At 39.3% G+C, this 21,478-nt stretch overlaps 1 protein-coding gene across 3 annotated transcripts in view; it reads right to left on the bottom strand.

The window, feature by feature from the left end:
* NCOA7 (nuclear receptor coactivator 7) overlaps positions 1 to 17,356 on the bottom strand; it is a 31,635-nt gene extending 14,279 nt beyond the window's left edge. The window contains exons 1-7 of one of the 3 annotated variants that reach the window (XM_026070157.1): positions 17,276 to 17,356; positions 16,244 to 16,351; positions 14,839 to 14,940; positions 13,573 to 13,698; positions 11,055 to 11,239; positions 8,504 to 9,570; positions 6,707 to 6,875 (exon numbers count right to left, since the gene is read on the bottom strand). In XM_026070157.1, coding sequence (XP_025925942.1) covers positions 6,707 to 6,875; positions 8,504 to 9,570; positions 11,055 to 11,239; positions 13,573 to 13,698; positions 14,839 to 14,940; positions 16,244 to 16,351; positions 17,276 to 17,314 — 1,796 coding nt within the window. In that variant the 5' untranslated portion in view covers positions 17,315 to 17,356. The remainder of the gene's footprint in view (positions 1 to 6,706; positions 6,876 to 8,503; positions 9,571 to 11,054; positions 11,240 to 13,572; positions 13,699 to 14,838; positions 14,941 to 16,243; positions 16,352 to 17,275) is intronic. The other 2 variants (XM_026070158.1, XM_026070156.1) reach the window with 2 other exon arrangements.
* Between the last annotated feature and the right edge of the window lie 4,122 nt (positions 17,357 to 21,478).

Here is a 21,478-nt window from a genome sequence, read left to right as displayed (position 1 = left end):
AAAAAAAAAAAAAGGAAAAAATACAAAAATAGTCAGGTTAGAAGGGAAGTGAATGTGGTTACAAATACGTCCATTGCAACACACAGAGGGCACAAAACAATTGTAAAAAGAAAAGTTTATAGAAAGGTTTTAGAGATTTAAGCACTTCATGAACATCTTGAATCCTAAAAACTATATTTGCCATATTCAACTAATAAAAGAACAAGTTACCAACAGTCATCTGAAACAGGCAAACTATTCAATAAATATTTCAATTTTATATTTAAGCAACCACCACACAAAATTTGTGAATCACGGTGATGATGAAATACTTTATGTTCCTATAGTAGTTAAGAACTATATAAAGGAGACAGTATTACAATGAGTTGTTTTAAATTCTAAACATAGCTTACCTGGATAGGCATAAGTTTTAAAACAGTTGGATAGTTAATGCTGCTTTTCAATAAAACAAACTACTACAGTGGTTCTAAAAACCTAGGAGAAAACTTCTATCAGGTCAACACTGCAAGAACAATGAGGATGAAAGAGATAACTACTGTAACCTGAGTGTAACCCTAATAATAATGGAATAGCTGAAATACCACTTGATTAACATGAATCTCACAAAATTAGTTATTTGTAGTTATTTGTTTAAATGAGATCCTTGTTCTGCTGACAGAAATCAGCCAGGTATCAGTATTTTATACTTAGGCTTCCATAAAGTATTTGATATGAAATCACATCATAATTTGATTTATAAAACTACAATATAAAATTAAAAGAAAAAAAAAGTGACTTCAGGTAAATCATGAGTGTGGGAGAATGATCCCCAGCAGTGCATATGTGTACAAGAGATCACACAAGTCCTCCCCAGACAGCAGATACTGTCTGAAACCATTACAGACAAGCGCCTAAATTGTTCTTTAGAGCTCTGATTCCACAACCTCCCTAAGCCAGAAGAGGTCTTACTTTGCAGACAGAGCAGGGATGGTCACGTGTGAAGTGCGATGCCACAGAGCACCGAACTAGCAGCAGAACTGGCAGCATAACGTGCCTGAGCAGTGGGGAGCCCTCAAGGAGGACTCCTGAGGCAACTAATTCCAGTGCTTCAGTATTCTTACTACTAGAAAGGTTAAAAAAAAAAAAAATGCTGATCACAACCAGCATTTTAAATTATTTATTTTACATTATTTTCATAAAACTGGTAGTTCCTAAGTGGTATTTCAGCTTTTTGAGAACTGGTATAGAATTAACCCYCCCCCCCCCCAAAAAAAAAAGAAAAAGAAAAAGAAAAAAGAAAATCTATACAAAGAGACATTTCAAATAAGAATGGATTGTTTGTTTTTCCTGTGACTGGAATCCCAGTAGGAAAAAAAAAAATTAAACATTTTTCTTTCCAAAATAAAAGGCAAACAAATTGAATACTTTCCAATGGAAGAATATTCCCCCTGAAAAATTTCTGCTAGAAACAATAAAATTATTGCATATAAAATCAATATAAGACAGAAGCATGGTGGAGCATTCATGCCACTGGATTGCTCAGTAAATCGGGCACAGTCAGATGCGTATCTAAATGCGGCCAAACACAGGAACGTGCATCTAATAACAATAAGCAGAGGCCATGGTTGCAGGATGGGTACTTTATCTGTGGCAGAATGACTTAAAGGTCTTGTTAATGGTTCTGGATTATGGAGCAAGAGCTCCACATTAACACACTGATGACAATACTTAATGCAATCTTTGAATGTAGTAAATACAGTGACATTCAGTGCAAAGAATGATATTCCCTTAGCTTGGGATTTGAGCTTAGGTGACAGCTMCTTGAATGTCCACGTTTGGTGCCCGTGACTCAGGAATTATGTGCAAATGTTGCAGCTTAGAGAAGGAGACATAAAAATAACTGGCTTACAGTAAGAGGCAAAAAGAGCTGTTCAGGTTAAAGTAGTAGTAGCCTGGCAATAGTTACAAGAGGAACTGAATCCTGGTAATAGATATAACCACATCCAGGGACTGGAAGCCAGAAAAATTTAAAGCAGATACACAGGGCACTGAAAAAGACTGTTTTTAAACAACAAAAGCAATCATCAATAAAATGTATTAGACAACTTGTCAAGTAACAGTGGATTCTTCAGGGGGAATTGTAAATGATGTTTTTCTTCTAAAATATGTACTTTAAATTAGGAGGTCCTACACTGACATCACCACAATCGTTTCTATTGATATGGCAACAATATCTGACTTCTTTGAGGGGAGAGGCACACAAGTTTTCTATAACTGAATGACATCAGGTCAGTCACAGGGGTGGGGGGAGGGGGCTACTCCCAGCTGTATTTGGGGGGGGGGCACAAGAGGAGGGGAAGGGATTTGTAGCTCATACATGTACAAGGCTCTAGTTCAACCACAGTTCCTGGCCCAGAAACAGGCATTAATTCACAGGAGTCCTATGACTTTGTTACAAAGAGGTCAAACTAGATGATAATGATGATCCTTCATGAATCTTATAAGGGCTACATATAAGACATCAAGCTATAGAGATACAAACAGGTTTTCCATATGTTCTACCTGTGCAGCTTCAGATCTTATTTATCAGGAGCCTAAGAGTACTCAAGAGTAATTCAAAAGGAGTCTAAATCTACACATTATGCTACTTATCTGATTCCATAATAAGAGTGTGGAAGGGTGACTTGAGCATCAGAAACATCTTAATTATCACCCCTTTATGCATTGCCCCATGTAAATGCAGAGAAGCAGCTTTACATACTGACCCCAGCTACTAATGCTGTAAATTCTTTCAAACCTCAACTGCAACCATAGTAAACTTCAGTCAGCATGTCACAGGCAAGATACTGCATAACAAGCGGCACAACCAAGCAGCATCTTGCTCTACATTACAAAAAGATGAGAGAACAAGAGCAGCATGAAGAGAGAGAAAAGGAGAGGGGCGTGAAGAGAAAGAAAAGGGGAGAGGGAGAGGAAAGAAAGAACAACAAGAACTCCCCAAGCCAAGCCAACAATCAACAGGACAGGAAGCTGAGACTGAAAAAGGGAAACAAGGCTCAAACTCTGCTAGTTCTCCTCCTTGAAAATCTACCTGCTCCCTCAAACTACATGTTTCTAAAAAAGTAGATGTCCTCTCAGCAGCATGATCTCAGTGCAACTTCTTTTATATCAATATCAATGCAAAATATACATTTATAAAACAAATCTGTTGACTAAGTTTACATTATAGATAATCAACAAGATTTGCTTCTTGACTGAGGAACTAGTCAATGCTAAAATGAGGAAATGATGTCAGGACACACATTTCTAAAGAAAACCATTCTGCATTAACATCTCAGTAGAGATTTCCTAAAGGTCTTAAGTGACATAATTACCAACCTACCTCTACTCAAAAATAATTAAAAATAGAAAATTTACATTCCACTTAAATATCTTTAAACACAAATTCATGTAGTAAAAGTACATACAAACTTACCCTCCAACACTGTAAGCTATACCCATTGCAAGATTTTTCAGCAAAAGAATCAATCTCTTCATCACTGTCCAAAAGCATGAGTGTCTCTCTGCTCAAATGAACAATTAACCTGACAAGAAGTTGCCCCGTGCAGAGTAATCTTTATATAAGGCAACTACAGATGTCCATCTTCCCCATTACGTGCCAAAGGCAAGTGCTCCTGTGATTAAGCAAGCAGCACAGAGTGCTCTAGAGTCACTGATTAACTGAGCTCTGATGGCTGGGGTCTGGGAGTGACTTACTCCAGGCCACACTCAGCGCCCTGTAAGTCACGTATGAAGAGAGAAGGAGTGGGACAGCAGGCAGAAGGAAACACGATTTAAGATTTATTAACAGCCTAAAAAAAAAAAAAAAAAAAAAGCCTAACAGTTTCCTCTCTGTATTAATGATGTTTCTGAAGCTTTCCATTAAAAAAAAAAAAAAAAAGGTATATATTTTAAAAAGTGAGGGGAAAAATGTCCCCCTCCCCCTTGCAACTTTACCAAAGTCTGTCAAGGACATGAAAACATCAGGCTGTTTACACACGGAGCAGCAATTATGCTGGGAGTGACTGCTTAAGGGCCCAGGGTGAAAACGCAGCCACTTTTGCAACTGATTGTTGAAGCTGTTTTAACAACATTGGGTAACAGTTCATGGAAAGATACAATTAAATGAAAATCAGAGGAAGATTTAACTAACATAGTGATTATGGATATGCATACTAATTCCTTCACAATCTCACTTTTTTTTTTAATTACTACAAAAGAGTAAGAAGTTGCACAAGCTACAATGACTGCATTGGACAGAAAGGGTTTTATTTATGCTGCCTTATGGTCAACGTGACAAGGGGTAGTTTGATATTTTCATACATGAATATAATCTACATTCAGAATGTTTTTAAACACAGTAAGTTATTTTGATACATTGTACCAAAAATACATTGCAAAGTTATCACAAATGGCCATGGTTCATAGCTTTAGCTTTCTCAAGATGGAGCACTGAAAACCCTGTGATTTCTGGTAAAAGTAGTATCACCAGTGAGTAGGAAGCTATACATTTTGTCTTGGGGTGCACTGGAGAGTTTAGAGAAAACACTGACTTGTTACAGAAAGATATATCTTGTAATAAAATGAAAGAATGGGTCACATCCTTAATTTCTGCCCTCTCCTCTGTGACTTTTTAATGCACCTCTATGGTGTTAAAACAGACATGTATGAACAGCACCAAAATGACCCAATCTTACCTTCACCACTGAAGTCTGACTAAGATCTGAATGACAGATCTGACAGCAAAGGTGCAGCTTGTCAGCCAACATGGTCAAGTACTGCTGCAACAACTCACTGCAGAAATTATCTTTTCTCATTCTAAAATCTAAAGTTTAAATCAACTTTGAATACTAAAGTTCACAAATGAATTAGTTCCCATCACTAACCAGAACATTTCTGGTCATAAAATGACAAGTAGAGAAGTTAATTCCCAAGTGTGTGTTAAGTAGTTTAATAGATTTGCCTGTTAAACAGAACAATGAATCAAAGACGACCTCAATTCAGTTCAGTAGCTTTATTCAACATTAAATACACTATCCTCAAAGCAATAACTGGCCCTGTATTATATTAGAGCATCACTCCAGCTCCTAGAAGTATTTGCTCACCCTTTAATCTACAATCTTCTGAACCCACATTTTTGCAATTCCTCAGGAGCTAAGGACTGGATTCAGCACATAGCAAGCAAACCAAAAGCTACCTTCAATTATACTCCTACYGCCCCGTTCCAGCTGGATTAAACCTCCCCCGCCTCCCCTGTGTCAGCAGCTTCCACACTGCTCATTTGCTTAACACACTTACTTCTAAACCAAAAGAAATAAGCATGTAAAACCACACACATGCTACAAATTAAAAACAAAAAAAAGAAATATTCTGTAAAACTGTTAACAAGAAAAAACACAGATGAAAATTGACTGCATGTTAAAGAAACACCACTGAGTTATCCCAAGTTCAGACTAATGCCTAATTCACCAGAAGTATGATCACTGATTTTCCTACTTTGGATCATCAACAGACCTGAGAGTTGCTCTAACTTTCTTTCCATTACATGCTTAAACCCAAAAAAGATGAGGGCATTTGTGTAAACAAACAGCAGCAGCAACTGGAGAACCTGCTCTGTAAGAACACAGGCCTGAAAAAGCCATCCCACTCAAAAAAACATTTAACAATTTCAAAAGGGTTTCCCCTAAATAAGTTTGTCCACCCCCCCCCCCCCCCCCCAAAAAAAACCAGATTTTAAACAAATTTTATAAGTCAGTTATGTTCTTGTATGCATTGGTAAGAGTGAAGTGCAGTGGAGAAGTCCAAAAGAGAAACAGAGAAGAGTAAGAGTGTCTTTGACGGAAGTTGGAGAATAACTCTGCAGTCTGTCACCTTTGGCAGAGAGGAGATGCCAGATGGCAGTTTACATGCAGCGTGCTGCCTAACAACTGGGTGCTCCCGAGCTGCTGCAGCTACTTGGCAGGAGCCACTCCACACCTTTGCTGCACCCACAGGCAGTTCAACACCTACATGCATGCCCTGCTACCACTGAGCAAGAGAAGGGCYAGGGATTTGATTCCTCACAGCTAGGGGAATTCCCTGAGTGATTTACCTGGAAAATCACAGACTTTCACCTTCCTTTTGTTATAGCAATGCTCATTATACATACGTATACACAAACACGTGCATAAAGCATCTAAATGTATTTTATCATGAAGGGAGGGACGAATTTTTTACATGGGCCTGAAGGCAGCAACAGCCACATCCATTCAGTTAGGAGCGTCTCCCTTTGTTACGTTATGCCCTTTGCTCAGGTGAGGTATCAGTTTTGGCACTGGCACCTTGCTAGATTCCTTGCCTCTCCTGCAGGCACTCTACTTTTACCCTCCTCTTCACTCCCTAGAATATGGCCAAAATCCAGATGGTCCCTCAGTGCTGTTATCATGTTAGCTGCACATATATTCCTCTTTCCATCTTCCAAGTCACACCCACTCCCTTTTTCCTTCACACTAGGAGCCATACTGGACCAGCAACAAACATTCTCTCTCTGGTGTGCAAGAATATGAGGGCACCTGCTCTTTTCATCTCAACCTCCTTGCTGCATTTGACACCTTCGACCAGGTAGGAAAAGTCAGACTCAACTCTAGAAGCACTACACACTTAAAAATTAAGAGACAAAAACGTTTTTATACAACGTGCTGCAGCTTACCTTTCCCGAGGGACAGCAAACCAGTACTCCGGTTGCTTTATCTTTTTATTGTACTGCTGAGACATGGTGGTACTCTGAGATGCAAAGGACTTTCTCATGGGCTTGCCCACTTTAATGCACAGAAACATTGGAGGAGTCTTACTCTTCTCCTCTTTTGAAGGAAGCATATCTGAACAAGAGAGAAAATAAATGGTCTGTTTACAGGACAGTATAACTACTGCAACTGACAGAAGACCAGCACAAAGATCAATTACCCTGTGCAAAGGAATACTCAGAAGCACCATACACAGAGTTAGACTCAACATGTGGCTCTACAGTAAAATTGGCTGAATAATGACCACAGTTTCAGAGAAGCAAGGATTTTACCCCCGTTTCATCACAGCTTGTATCCCCCTTAGTTGTATAGCTGTTTACAGAACAGCCCTGTAAAGTTAAAAAAATGATGAGGGGTAAAAATAACATTGTCAAAACAAAACGCAGAACTGCAGTACCCAGCTGGGAGCAAACTGCAACAGGGAGCAGGCAAGGAAGGGGGACTGCAAAGAGAACACCGTAAGCTACTTTTGCCACCACAGCTACCTCAAACAACTGCACCACAGGCAAAAGGCAACGTAGTTTCTGTCTTGTCTCTCTCTAGACGGCTCATCTACCCAAGTGTTTGAATCAGCCCAGGAAACTGATAATAACAACTCTGTGCAAACACACACACAAAGGTTCTGTTTACGCCAGATCAGTTCCCCAATTCTGATGGTCAGACAGCCATACAAGCACCTTTTGCCTGCACAAGAATAAGAGCATTTTATATTCCTTAAATTACCACTGCCACCAAAAGTTGTTCATTAAAACATAACCTCAGTCACACTGAATTTGCCACAATAATTTTAGGAAAATGCATACAGCCATCTTTTTTCCCCCTCATTTGAGAAAGATCAGCAAATACAACCAGAAAGACAAACTATTTCAAAAAGAGAGGAAAAATCATTTCAAGGAAAACTGGTTTTGAAGTAAAGACTTCCACTCTAATTGTCCTCCACTGCAATATGAATCGAGGCATGTTCACTGGCTCACTGAACTAGCAAGAGAGGAGCATCAGTGTTCTGGGATGCACTAGTGTTCAGAGGCGCTGGGTAGTGGTAGAAATAGTAGCACGTGAACATGCTATCCAAACTGAGATTTCATTTTATTTCATGTTTTCCAGTAACATCCTGAACTTTAACTATAATAACCCAGTGACCCAAAAAAACAAGAAGGATCAGTCAGTAAGACCCTCTAAATATGCCTATTTATCACTTCTTTGGGAGTACCCATAGCATGGAAGACACGAGGGTGATACAAATGTAGTCAAGAGTACACTTTACAGCAGTGTACTACTTTGGATTCTGACTCTCAGAAATAAATTGACAGACTTCACTGAAGAAACAGTATTTATCAATATGGAGTAAAAATTCCTAGGTCATGATGGGTTCCTATCAGTACTGCAACTGGATAACATTTTATTGTCCTTAAAAGCAGTACACACAGGTAACATGTATAAACAGCAATCACTAAATATGGAAAGAGAAGGCAAGCTACTTGTCAAACTAGAAGCTTAGGAGATTTGAAAGCTTTTTTTTCTTCTAAACAGTGGGGGGGAAAAAAAGAATATATATATATATATATATATATATTATATTTACAAGAGTAAAAAAGGACTAGATATTAAAGAAAGAGGAAATTTAGAGCACAAGGATCAATTCAAAGGTTACCGTCATAATGCTGGCCAGCTCTCAGAGGAAACAAGGATAACCAGAGACCTACCTTCAATTGGCACTTGAATTTTCTGCAGCAGCCACAGTCTGATTTCTGATTGATTGTCTAACTGTGTTTCTTGACAGGTCTTGTCTACAGCTGGTACTAATGAAGAGTCCACAGACTCTTTCAGATCCTTTTCCTCTGCTGCTGCTGAGCTGATTTCTAATGAAGGTGCTTTCCTTTCAATACAGCAGGATTCAAGCTCCATACTTTTAACTGTATGGACTTCATTAGCTTGGGACTTTGAACTGCTAAGTGTAAGGTCTATGCCAATTGCTTTATTGTTTTCACCTTTCTGGATTTCAGCCTTGTGCAAGTCTTCAGATGACTGAGACCCATTCCCATCTTTACAGAGGTAAAATTCAATAAGTTTATCTTTCTCTAGCTCTTTCTTAGTGTCCAATGCAGTCTCCACCTTACCTGTTGGGGAACTGACACATTTGTTTACTTCTGGAATAATATCTTGCTTTTCACACAGGTCTAAGTCTAAGTCAGCTTTAGGTTCAATACTGTCCTTTTTTTCCAAGGAATCAACTGTCAAGTGCTCCTGGACTTCTGTAGTGGGTTTGGTTACCTGCTGCTTAGTTCTCCCCAACTCCCTGGGGTCAGCCAGAAAGCCTTCCATTACTGAGTCTTTCCTGTCCAACCCTCTGTCCATACAAGATGAAGTCTCCTCCAGTTCAATGAAATCATCCTCTACATCTCCCAGAAGGGAGTTTTCTTTGGTTTTGATGTCTGAAACATTTTTTTCCTCAGAARGCTCCTTGGCACGTGGCTCTGCAGCAGACTTTTCCAAATGCTCAGTGGCAATGATGTTGTTGGGAAACTCCAGTGACTTTGATTTGATTGAGCCCGTACTCTCAGAAGACTGAAGAACTTCAAAATCAGCAGGCTTTTCTGTATCTGAAGGCTTTATTTGTTTGGCACCCAGAGCAGTGGATGAATCCCCATTCTGCTGCCTCTTTTCCTTGCTAAGGGACTTGAATTTGCTGAAAGGATTGATATCTTTCTCAGAGGAAAGGTCTTCCCATTCTCCTGGCCTGTACAGAGGACAAAGATCCTTTGGTATGTCACTGTCAGGGAAAATGATGGATGTACATGGGATGTTAAAAGCAAAATGGAAAACAAACAAAATGGAAAAGAAAAATAAATAATATATCAACTTAACTTAAGCTCTGAAACTCAACCAAAAATTATTTTCTCCAAAATAAACATACGCCAATGGAAATAAGTGACATGAAAAAAAATAATAACAAACAGATAAAAACGTGGGAAGGATAATACTGAAAAAATGAGTAAACCACTCTGCAGAGTATGCCACCCAGGTGAAGAAATGGTACATATGTAAGAACAACATGCAAGTCATCAGAATTTCAGTAACCAAAAAAACACAGAACATGTATTTAGCTCTTGAAACTTCATTCATACCATACTAACAATGTTATTTCTCCCACTTACAATGAGTCAAGCTCTCTAACCATTCCAGCTCCTCTACTCAGTACAAATGTTCTTTTGAGAAGAAAGCTGATCAGATATAAGCTGTACCCTGTTTAAACATGTTTACTGCAAAGCAGTAACTGTCAATAAGAGGTTGAGGTGGTTTTTTATTTTTATTTTTAACTTTTATTTTTCTCCATCACTAAAATGTACTGATTGAATGCAGGCTTCCCCAAAGATTTATTTTTAAACTGGGACAATCATAGAACATTTCAAAATAGAAAGTTCTCAAAAACATAACAGCATACAACTTAAGCTTTGTTACTGATAAAAAGTTTAAGGTGAATGAGAATACAAGATTTTCTTCATTTAAAGTTCAAGATACTCTAGTAATGAGCATAATACAGATGCTTAGAAAATTTTTTGAGATGAAACGATGGAGGGAAGCTAGCTGAACTTCACTGACCAAACAGGTGTTGCCTGAATTATGAAGACAAGATCTTGCATAGAACAAATACATAAGCAATGCTTAGATTACGCATAAATGAAAATGTAACCTTAAAAAAAAAAAAAAAAAAAAAAGCCTATCGTGTTACAAATTCTGACTATCAGAATATTTCTGGTTCCAAAGTAGAAGTATTCTATAGTCTGATATTTCTGCAAGTCCTGAGGATGGCAATTAACTTGCTATTACGTTCAAAACCTTTTAATAATACTCTCAGTATGGTCCCAATAACACACACAATGATCCAAATCTAAACCTCTTTACTTCCATTGAAACTATGAAACTTTCAGCAGAACCTCCTCATGAAATAACCCTAGAGATTGGAGAGTGCATAAGCCTAACCTTGGCATGCCAGCAATGCTTTTCATTACTAATTTTTACTGGTCATCTTTGCATTTTGGTTTTGGCATTAATGCCCATTTCTCCTTTACTGCCAAAGAAGCATTTTTAAAAGAAAGAGGAAGAACAGCACCAGTATTCCGTCACTCCTTTGTTTGCATTTTCTTCCCCTGACATGTTTTATTCTCCTGTATTAAACGTCATTCTTATTTTTTCCATTTCCCTCTCCCTTAATGACAGTTTGTAAACATAAGTTCGGGAAAGAACACTCCTTACGATGGCAATGCATCTTTAATCTTCATGTGAGAAATGTCATTGTAGAGAGCTATAGAGACAACCTCCTCCATAGGGCAGATGAGCCCATATTCTTCACAGCCATTCTCAATTACCAGAGGATCAGACTTATGCGGGTCAAACATGATGTTGTTCGGAGTTACTATCATGACTCCTCCAACTACACCCTAAAATAGAAGAAGAGTTAGCACATCACATATAATCCATTTATAATTTGGTATTGGCTTTTATGCTACTAGCCTAGAAAAATCTCTCTCATGCCTCTTTGCAACGCCTGTGAAGCAGTGTTTCCTAATGAAACATTTTGGTTTCCAATTGCATCAGATAAGACATTGCAAGAAGAGTGAAGAAAAAGATTTCTTAGCGACACTCCAATTCCTGGCTAAAAAGTACAGAATGAGAAAGAACATCTAAACTACAGTATTCAAGTTTCAGTGTTGGCTGCTAAAAGCTAAACCTGCAGTTTGTTAATCAGCCTCAGACAAGACAGGGTGGTGGGTTAAGAAACCAAACCAAACAAAACAACAAAAAAAAGAAACAGTACCATTTCACTCTGGCTGCAGCCAACTTCATATGATGTGTGAATTTATATGCAAATGGCACACCTGGAGGCAGTCTTACTTGTGGGAATGTCAGGGTCACCATTCTAACCTAAATTCCACATCCCCTTGATCTAGTCTTCAAGAGGTACATGCAAAAAGCATCTATACAGTATTTTACCTAATATGAAGCTACTTCTCTGATACCACTGATACAAAAGTACTATACACAGCTCCAGAAGATGCATTTAATTCTTCAAAATTTGCTCTAGCCATGGATTTGATCAGAGGCTGCATCAGCCATTATTCAACATTTACTTCAACCTGTGACATCTGATAATGTGTGAAGGTTTTCAAATGAGATTTCTAACATGTTGTTCCTGTACCTTCTCTCCCCCAAATGAGGCAAAATTCATCAGACCAACCCAGAAGCTGTGCACAAATCGTGAGATCTGACAAACAGGAGTCAAAAGTCAACAAGACTGGCCTGCATTGGAGATATTAATTGTTCAAGGTCATCCTCAAGGCATGCAGAGGAGAGGCTAAAAAGTAGGCAGCTAGAGGACCATGAAGAATTTATCTGGAAGAAAAAACTAATGACTTGGTGCTGGCAGGTGAGCACATGGGCTTGCTCTCTTATAAAGCAACGTGTGTATGTACTTCCCATATGCTTCCTCCTGTACGACTCGTGTACACATAGTAGGTTTGTGTTTGGACAAAAGAATCTGATTCAAGTGCAGAGACTTCACCTGCAGGTACATACTTGATTGAGGCAGGAGAACAATATATCAGTAGGCTGCACCTCCTATCCAGTCACAAAAGGAAGAAAGGGAACAAGGGATTCTAGCTACACTGGCAAAGAAGCTGTCTCACTTCTGACTGTCATGACTGCAGGTGACTTTTTTCTATCCTGAAGCCATAAAATTGACACTGTCTTCTGCACCTAGCAAACATCACCTAAGAAAGCAACAGCACTGCTGTAATTTATGTGCAGGAAATCAAGTAGCCTTCTGTTGCTTTCTACAAAATAGCAGATTACAGAAATTGCAGAGTGGTTTTAAATGCAGTCTGCACTCACTCAGTGCCAAAAGAAGCCAAAAACTCAGTAGAAATGTATCCTTCTTAGGATGAAGACCATAGGACAAAGGAAAAAATATATTTAAAGTACGATGGTTAGCATCTCCAGTGTTGTAGATTCCAGAGAACTTGAAAACCCAAACATGCAGACCTCGAACTGCAATGGGAATCAACAAGAGTAGATGTACAAAAGCACACAATTCAAGACGACAAACTGCTGTCTTTAGAAGAGGTAGGAGTTGCCTGAGCTTTGTGCTTTCACTTCTAATAGAGTTGCTCCCAATTAAGGGTTGCAATCCCACTGGGAATACGTTACAAGAGGACTTGCAAAGAAAGGAGAAAAAAAAAGGGGGGGGGGCATACCATGCAATATTTATATTGGTATTGGAGGTTACATGACATTCGTTTGCAAGTGCAAAAGCAACATGCACATATTTGGAAATATTGCTCTGGAACAGTTGAAATTTAACTTAAACTCGTAAAGGAAATAGATAGGCATGTACTCATTTTATAAAGCCATTGCACAATTTGATGGAACTGGACAACTAATCCTGACATGTCTCAACTCCGAAATGCAATTTTCTCTGTGCAAGGATTATCTCTGTCTGAAGGAGATATTTCTAGTAAAACACTGTAAGGGAATGAAGATGGGCAGAAGAAAGAGCTATTCTTCCATAAAACAGTTATCATAACAGATACAAGTAATTAACAAATAAAATAATTACTATGGCACCAATATAGCATCAACAGATAAAGCTGTCATAACATTTACATTCTTTACAGATGTGGTATATATTTGGCTCCCCAGCTACTCATCTCTCACCCAAACTGATTTTGCTTTTAAAGGATCTCAAACAATGCCCAAAGGGCTAGGTTCCACCTACCTTGCCATCTGTGAAGTAACGACAATTCATTTTTAAAAACTTGACAACCACAGGCTCATCCTCTTCTGAAGTAGAAGACAGGACTCTCTCAACTGGTTTGAAGGCCTTTCTTGCCAAATGAGCATCCTAAAGGGGAAAAAAAAAAAAAAAAAAAAAAAAAAAAAAAAAAAAAAAAAGGTCAGTACACATTTGGAGGACCAGTATCATACACTCTTAGATCTTGGGCAACTAAAACAACAACTTCTACCAACTGTCTTCCTTTTGCTGAAGGAGAAAAAGTTGTGGCCATGTATGTATGTATGTACAAACACCTCACACAGTATCCTGTATGGAAGAAAAACTTGTAACATTACAAAAAAACCTCCATAAGAATAACAGACAAAAAACAAACAAACAAAAACAAACAAACAAACAAACAAAAACCCACAGAAATACCAGGGCAACTCAGCACACCGTTTTCCCATCAGGCACTCGCATTAAGCTAAGTGAGGTCCAGTCCTGACACCTGATCCACACCAAAGACCTCTGCGTACAGTGCAGCCTCACTGGCACTGGTGTGATGCCAAATGCAGGTGGCACAGAAAGGCAAGTAAGACATAGGTTAAACACAGTGACTCACTCCATACTTCTCTGCACTTTCTGTCTCAATTAGTTATGGTACGAAACGTGAAACTAGTTTAATACCAGCAGGTGGAGAGCTATAAACCCTGAAACTACTACCTAAAATCATCACAGCCTTCTAAGGAAAATGAAAGATTTAATCACAAAGATTAAATCCAGTGGTCTTCCTATATGCATACCATCATATAAAAAAAAAGGCTGCTCAAACTAAACTAATAGTCCCATGCTCAGGGATCCCATTGCAGGATCAAGGCTCTGGACTGCAAAGCAACAGGGAAACCTCCAGGGTGAAACACTAAATACATATCTCATATCTAACTTTCTATCCTTTAAAAACTAACTACACACTACACCTTTTTTAATTCTTCTGATGTACTCTGGGCCCACTTCAACTCACATTAGATTTCCAAGATCAGACAGAGGCCTTCATTTGGAATATTTTAAGCAATGGCAAATTCTGTACTACAGCATGTTAACGTTAACATTAGTCAATATTAACAACATTACTCATGAGGTCTGAATTGCAGTTTCAAAACCAGCTATTTACACAGCCCAGAATCACAGCTTCAAAATCAGAGCAAAATTATTTAGAAAGTGTAAGACCAGTAAACCAGTGCAAGACCAGTAAACCAATGTTTCACTTACAGGGAGTTTATCATATTCGGCATCTGATGATGAAGGAGAAACAGGAGCACCAGGGCTGAAAGAAGACAACCTCCCAGCACTTGTTTCTGGCACAAAGAGAATCTTAAAAAAAAAAATAATAATAATAATAATAATAATACCCATAAGTTGAAAAAAGTTACTGTAAACACCTATGTTCTACTATAGAGATAACCCAATATCCATCACTCATGATTGCAATACAGTCTTCAACAACTTCTTACTCCAGAGTCCTCCTTCATTAATGGTGGTGGGGGGGGCAAATGCAGCTCTCATTACAGGATCTAGTTTTCCATTTTGTGTGGCAGCACAGGCAAGAAAATATTTTCCCCAGGGCAAGAACCTCCTTTTTTCCTAGGTTACACTCCCAGTTTCTGTATTAGCTTCAATAACTTGTAACAGCAAAATTTGAAAAAAAAAAAAAAGTAAGACCACTCTTGAAAAGGTAGGATTTTTAGTGCTAGAAGCTTACAATGCTTCACTCCAGGCTGCCTGTTTCCAAAACCCACCATTTTAACACTTTGTACTTCATTTAAAAAAGTCCTTACATTAGTACAAGTGTGTTCATACAAAAATATAATGCTTTGTTTGACTTTTTACAATTTGTCACAGTAGATGCCCCAGTTTTTCAATTGCAGTACAGCTTTGGACATCCACCCCAAAGCAAATGCTTCTAAAGTTTAAAACAAACAAACAAACAAAAAAAACCCCACCCACAGACAGTTTAGTTTTAAACTAAACACATTGAGAAAAATAAAACCATTTAGCTTATCCCAGCCTTTGTCTGCTGGGTGACCTTAGGCAAGCCACACCACCTCTTTATGCCTCAGTTTCCCCACCTGCAACTTAGCACACTTCAGTTTCTTCACATCTGTGAAGCAGGAGTAGAGATCTGCTCTTTATAAAACAGGTGTAAGCCCTCGTATTTCCATTTCCATTACTTGAATCTCCCCAAAACAGTCCATCATATATCCTTCTATTTCTCATCTTACAGGAGACTGACTCATCTCTAATATAAAGGCAAAGAGCCTTTAGAGCCAATTACTGTGTCTAACTCTAATGACTTATCCAGCATTTATCTAGGCTTTTCAAGAAATCAGCTCTCTTGCAACAGGTACATTCCTCTTGAGCTTCTGAGTAATCTTAAAGCTTTTGTGACAGCAAATAAATAACAAAAAATCAGACATAGCAATTACAAAGTCCCATTCTACCTCCCCAGCCCACCTCTGCCCAGGGAATGATCTAGTGAGGTTCTGTTTGAGAGAGTCAATTTACTGTCCATTCCCCTTGTATCTGTGTACCTAAAAAATATGTGAAAGCAGTAAAAAGTCTTCAAATACATAGCAAATAATCAGGTTTCAGGTATTAAAAACTATAAAAAATTTACCTGTCCCGGAACAATTGTGTGCGTAAAAAGCTTATTGAGTTCCACAAGCTTGTTTGGGGTGATGTTAAACTTTAATGCTATGCTGTTTATGGTGTCCTGATTTCCAGCCTGAAGAAAGAGTTGAAGCTTAAGATATGGTAGTGATCACATATAGCACAACAGCTTAACTAAAACCATCTAACAGACTGTTTTCAGGAAATAGATTTGATAATCTGACACATCTCCTGTTTAATAGCCTTATTTTCTGCATAAAATATGTGATAAGCCAATATCAAGGAAAAAAAAAATTCTCTCACGCTATACAGTAGATAAAGCACAAATGTGTTAAAGATGTCCCTCTCATTTTGTCATAAAACTTAGTTGCAATATCCCTTTAATGTAGCACCACATTAATTAGAACTGGTACGGCAAGCGGAGAAAGCACACATATGTTGGAAAGTTCATTGCACCTTCATCAGTCCCAGCAAGTAAGACATCTGCTTTGTTCCCAGCTAGGACACTAGTCCTTTACATTCACATTAAGTGGGGGAGCATCAGGGGCAACCACTGTTCAGGGCCTCTGGACACCATGGAAGTGACTTTCTTCAGAGAGGCAGTCCTTCAAGGTATGGTGACAGTACCTGTCCATGGTGTTTCAGTTTAGAGAAAGTTGTCTCTCAACCATGTCAGGGGTCATCACAGACCAAAGAATAGCTGTCCTAAGCAACGTGGCGGAATAGAAGTCTTTTTTAGCAGTAAATAAATAAATAAATAAAATAAAGGCACAATTAGTCTATTAAAGGGCCATGTTGCAGAAGTAAAAATAGGACAGGCAATTGTGAGGAGAGGCAGAACACCCAGGCTGAACAGTGGTTCCTGGATTTCAGCCTAGCTCTCTTCACCCAAGGATATTTGGAACAATCCCTACTGAGATACAAACAAATTACAATCAGTATTCATTTGGTGTTTTCAGTTTTGTGTCATTTTGTCTATCAACCTCAACAACTCCACTTTTGAAAAGAAGAAGCGAACAAATGACACACCAATACTCACAGTATATTCTATGGTGCCGTGAGGTTTCTGAGAAACCATTTTCTTCTCCTTCTTTTCATTGGTTTTGTTTTGATTGTCATCTATAGAGGGGGAAAAAAAAAATCATTCAAGCAATTAACTTTCAATACATTCATCTATCAGCATGTTTCAAAGGAGATTTACAGCTTGTGCAAACTACATCTGTGAACAGGAACACGAGGACATGTTAAAAATACTTGTTAGGCCCTGAAATTGCATTGCAAGACCAACAAAATTTCATCAAGTACAGCAGATTTAATAATCATTCAGAAACTCTGAAAGAATAATTTACCCATGCTACTGTATCAATACAGAACTGCTCCCATGTTTTTCTGCATGATCACTACACAGTTCAGCCGTTGAATGTAAGTACCCGCTGCAATGAGCTGCTATCAATGCTCAGACAGAAACCAGCACACAAAYATATGCACTGACCCTGCATCAGTATGACCACAGCATACACTGGTTAATCACCATTTCACCATCAGTACTTCATATTTAAATGCTATCTTAAACCCTAAAGTTCCAAATACACCAAGARTTCTGCAAACGCACACACACAAGGCATACTGTTGAGAAGACATTTTCCATCATTTAACATATGCAAAACTCATTGCACCTGCTGAACCCTTGCAGGACCAGCAGCATGAGCAGGGTAGTTATTTTTAATTCTTACCTTGGCAGAAGGTAAGCAAAGGCATGGATCAGTGAAGATCCCCCTGCCCCACTGGCCCCAGCTCCCTGCAAGCAATCCCAGCCCCGCGGCCCCTGCAGGGCTTGCCCCCCAGCCTTGCATACCTGGGGGAGGTGAGGGTGGCATGCAGCCCCAGCCCCAGGAGCGGGGCCGGGGAGCAGCGAGGCCACGCATTGTGGACCCATGCGCCATGCCAGGCCAGCTGACGGCCCTGCTGCCCCTCACAGCCGGCTGCTTTGGAAAGGGCAGAGGAGAGGTTCCTGCTGCCTCCCTGCTTTGGAAAGGGCGGAGGAGCGGTCCCTGCTGCCTCCCGGCAGGATCCTGCAGCCTGGCTGAGATGGGGAGAAGCAAGAAGGAACAGCACAGCTGGGCCTAGCAAATGGAATGCCAGGGGTCAAAAAAGGGGAGACGCTGCCCTCCTGAGGGGACTGATCCCAGGGTCCAAAGCGGAAGAACGTCAGGGAAGAAAGGACAGGGAAGGGTAACACAAGGCTTCTGGCTCACATTCAGAGTTTGCTGCAACCTTTGCTACTGCCAAAGAGCAAGAGGCAGACAGTAAAAAGAAGGATGAGGACTCGTATTCCCAACTGTAATGCATACAAAAAGAAAGGAGGAGCCCAGAAGTATGTCACACTTGACCCTTCATTTCCACAATCAGATTAATGCTGAGGACTGCCTCAGCATTTTCTAAAGACTAAAGCTACACAGTCAGATAACTCTGCTTTCAGACAACAGAGGTTCACACAAGCTCAGCCTGGTCTGCACATCAAGGTGTTATGCAGCCATACCCCATGACCTGCCAGGGATGCAGCCCTGAGAAGTGCCATGGTTAGCAACATGACACATAGCAAAGCAACTTTTCCCTTAGCATAATAGAGGGGGAAGACATGCAGGGACTAAATACACACAATTTAAATACCCAGGGACAGTACATATGGCATGAAGGACAGAGGTAGGAACAGGAATATCAGGATGGTGCTGGCTTTTTGCTGCTAGCATTATGGAACAGAGCATTATGCAAAGATTTCATCTCTGAGACTGAAGACCCAGAGTAAATCTTCTGGTGTCAGCATTCTTGCTGCCTCTTTCTGACCATTTGCATTTTCATCATTGTCATCATCTTCCTCAGATCAATCAAAGTCGAATCAATCTACGGTGAAGGATGGAAAAGCAGGGTAATGACCACAGTTAGTGGAACGCAGTATTAAACCATCAGCAACAGAATGCCAACAGGATGGACAGAGGAATGGCAAATAGCAGATGTTGCTCTCATGCATTATTTATGTACAATTGCTGATACAGACACAATCCTGCAAGGAGAAACTCCTCCAACTAAGAATGAGCTAAATTACACTACCTTGTGCTACTCTGGAGATACCTCTTCTGTTACTCCAGGATAACTAGAACTATGCAACACAAACATGAAGGCAAAATACCTAAGATACCTGTGACCTATCACTAGATTATGAGAGACAAGGCAAGGTTTATACATAGAGGCAATCTTCTATTAAATCAGTTGGTCTACTTGGAAAAAGCAGACAAGTTTTCAGATATATTAGCTCTTCCTCAGCTCTGAAACAGCACATAGTGTTATTTGTAGCTAACTAAACATATATCAGTAAAACCTTGGGGGGGGGGGGAGGGAGAGGGGGGAAAGTAATCCAGATTGAGAGAGAGACACACAATTTATACCTGTTGAATGTGAAAAGGTTACATCTGTTATGGATGGAAGGAATACCAGCATGCAGTAAACAGTTTCTCTGTTGAGTCTAGGGTGTTTGGTATTAGATAATGGGTTTTAGTTTCAAGATTTGGTCTTTGGAAGGTAGGAGAGGTGACTGAGAGCTGATACAATGTGGCACAACAGGACCCCAAAATGCTGGCAATATGCTGGCTTTCAACATGTTAAATACTATGGCAATGTGTTAGCTTTCAACACCGCAGCTCCCTACCTGGGAGGGGCTGTTTTTCTCTCCCTCTCTCACCTCCCTCCTGCTGTAAAAAGACTTTAATTTTCAGGTCTTCACAGTTGTCTTGGCTGCAYAAATTTGGAGTTTATAACATTTCACTGGATAATATTTTATAACCTGAAATACCATGCTGAAAGGAGACATATAATACACTAGTTCTTGGCTGACAGACCTGTCTATTTGTTTAGTAGAGTCCCCACACAACTGTGATGCAACACAGCACTATGAGCTAGGTGCCATACTTAATTTAAAACCCCAAACTATACAGACAAGCAAAAAGAAAAAATTTCAAAAGACAAACTAAGTTCTTACCAAATATATTACAGAGCTTCTTTTGCTCATAAAAGTCAATAAATGCCCAACAGCTAGTTGGCCCCTTTTTTCTTCTATAACCACCACTTATGTTCAAGAAAGTAAGCTGTTTTTCACAACTGCAGTATTAATAGCATATGCAAATATGCTTGAATATGTTTAAAAAATTCTTAAAACAAAGTMAATTTGAAATAAAGCAGTTAAAGAAAGCTTTCCTCTGCAAGTTGGAGATTTCAGAAAAGGATGTCATTTTTCTACATATCCAGGTCAAAGTATTACAAGTGCTGCCAATTTAACTCATTTTAAAGAAAATGGGGAATGTTTCATAAGATATCCACATTTACTTTTAGCAATGATGATGGCTGCATTTCAATACATAGTAGTTTTTTGGGTAAGATTCTTAGATGTTTTTATGAAATCTAAGAAATGTTTCTTCAAGATCTTTGTTAACTGAATTAACCCTGTAACAACTTTCATGTCATCTTCTCCCATCTTCATATTTTTGGAATTTCATGAGTTTTCAGTGCACAATGCAAGAATGAATATTTCTTAAAACTACTGCTTTAAACTGAAGTTTTTTCCAGAGGACATAATGCAAAACTGATTCCTACATTGCCAAAATGCAAAGCACGTTTCCCCTCTCCCTTGCAGGATGAGGGCTGGGAGTTAAGTACTTCATGCTCTGAAGCGGTCTGCAATAGAAGGGAAGGAGGGAAGAGCTGCAACGCCCACACACATGTTGCAGTGGCAGGAGGTTCATGCTAGCGAGAGCCATGTTTTCTCTCTCAGCAAAAGCTGTTCCCTTCTATCCTTCTCCTCTCCTAAAAAGGTATTTGCCATATCTTAGTCTCCTGGAAGCAGAATGCCTGCAGCTGCTGCTGTGTCAGGAAACCCTTACAGACTTATCCACAACAGTCTAAAAGGAGCCCTTGCAGTCTGTATATCTACCTGTCTACCAAAACTGGACACTTCTTTTTTTTTCATTTAATCCCAACAATAAAGTATTCTGGATACCATCCTTACACTGACTCTAACTTTTTGACAGGGTACTATTCCAAACCACATCATATCACTCCAAATAGTTGAAATTGACTTCCCTCTGTTTCTAATTATGCATATGAAGCTCTAAAACTGTAAAGAAAAACCTTATCAGACCCTCAGAGGAAAAAGTTCTAATGAATCCATTAAATCTGACAGGTACTGCTCATC

Source organism: Apteryx rowi, unplaced genomic scaffold, assembly GCF_003343035.1.
Source record: "Apteryx rowi isolate R43461 unplaced genomic scaffold, aptRow1 scaffold_305, whole genome shotgun sequence".
NCBI lineage: Eukaryota > Metazoa > Chordata > Aves > Apterygiformes > Apterygidae > Apteryx > Apteryx rowi.
The sequence above is the reverse complement of the archived record's forward strand: the minus strand, read 5'-3'. Positions and strand labels throughout refer to the sequence as shown.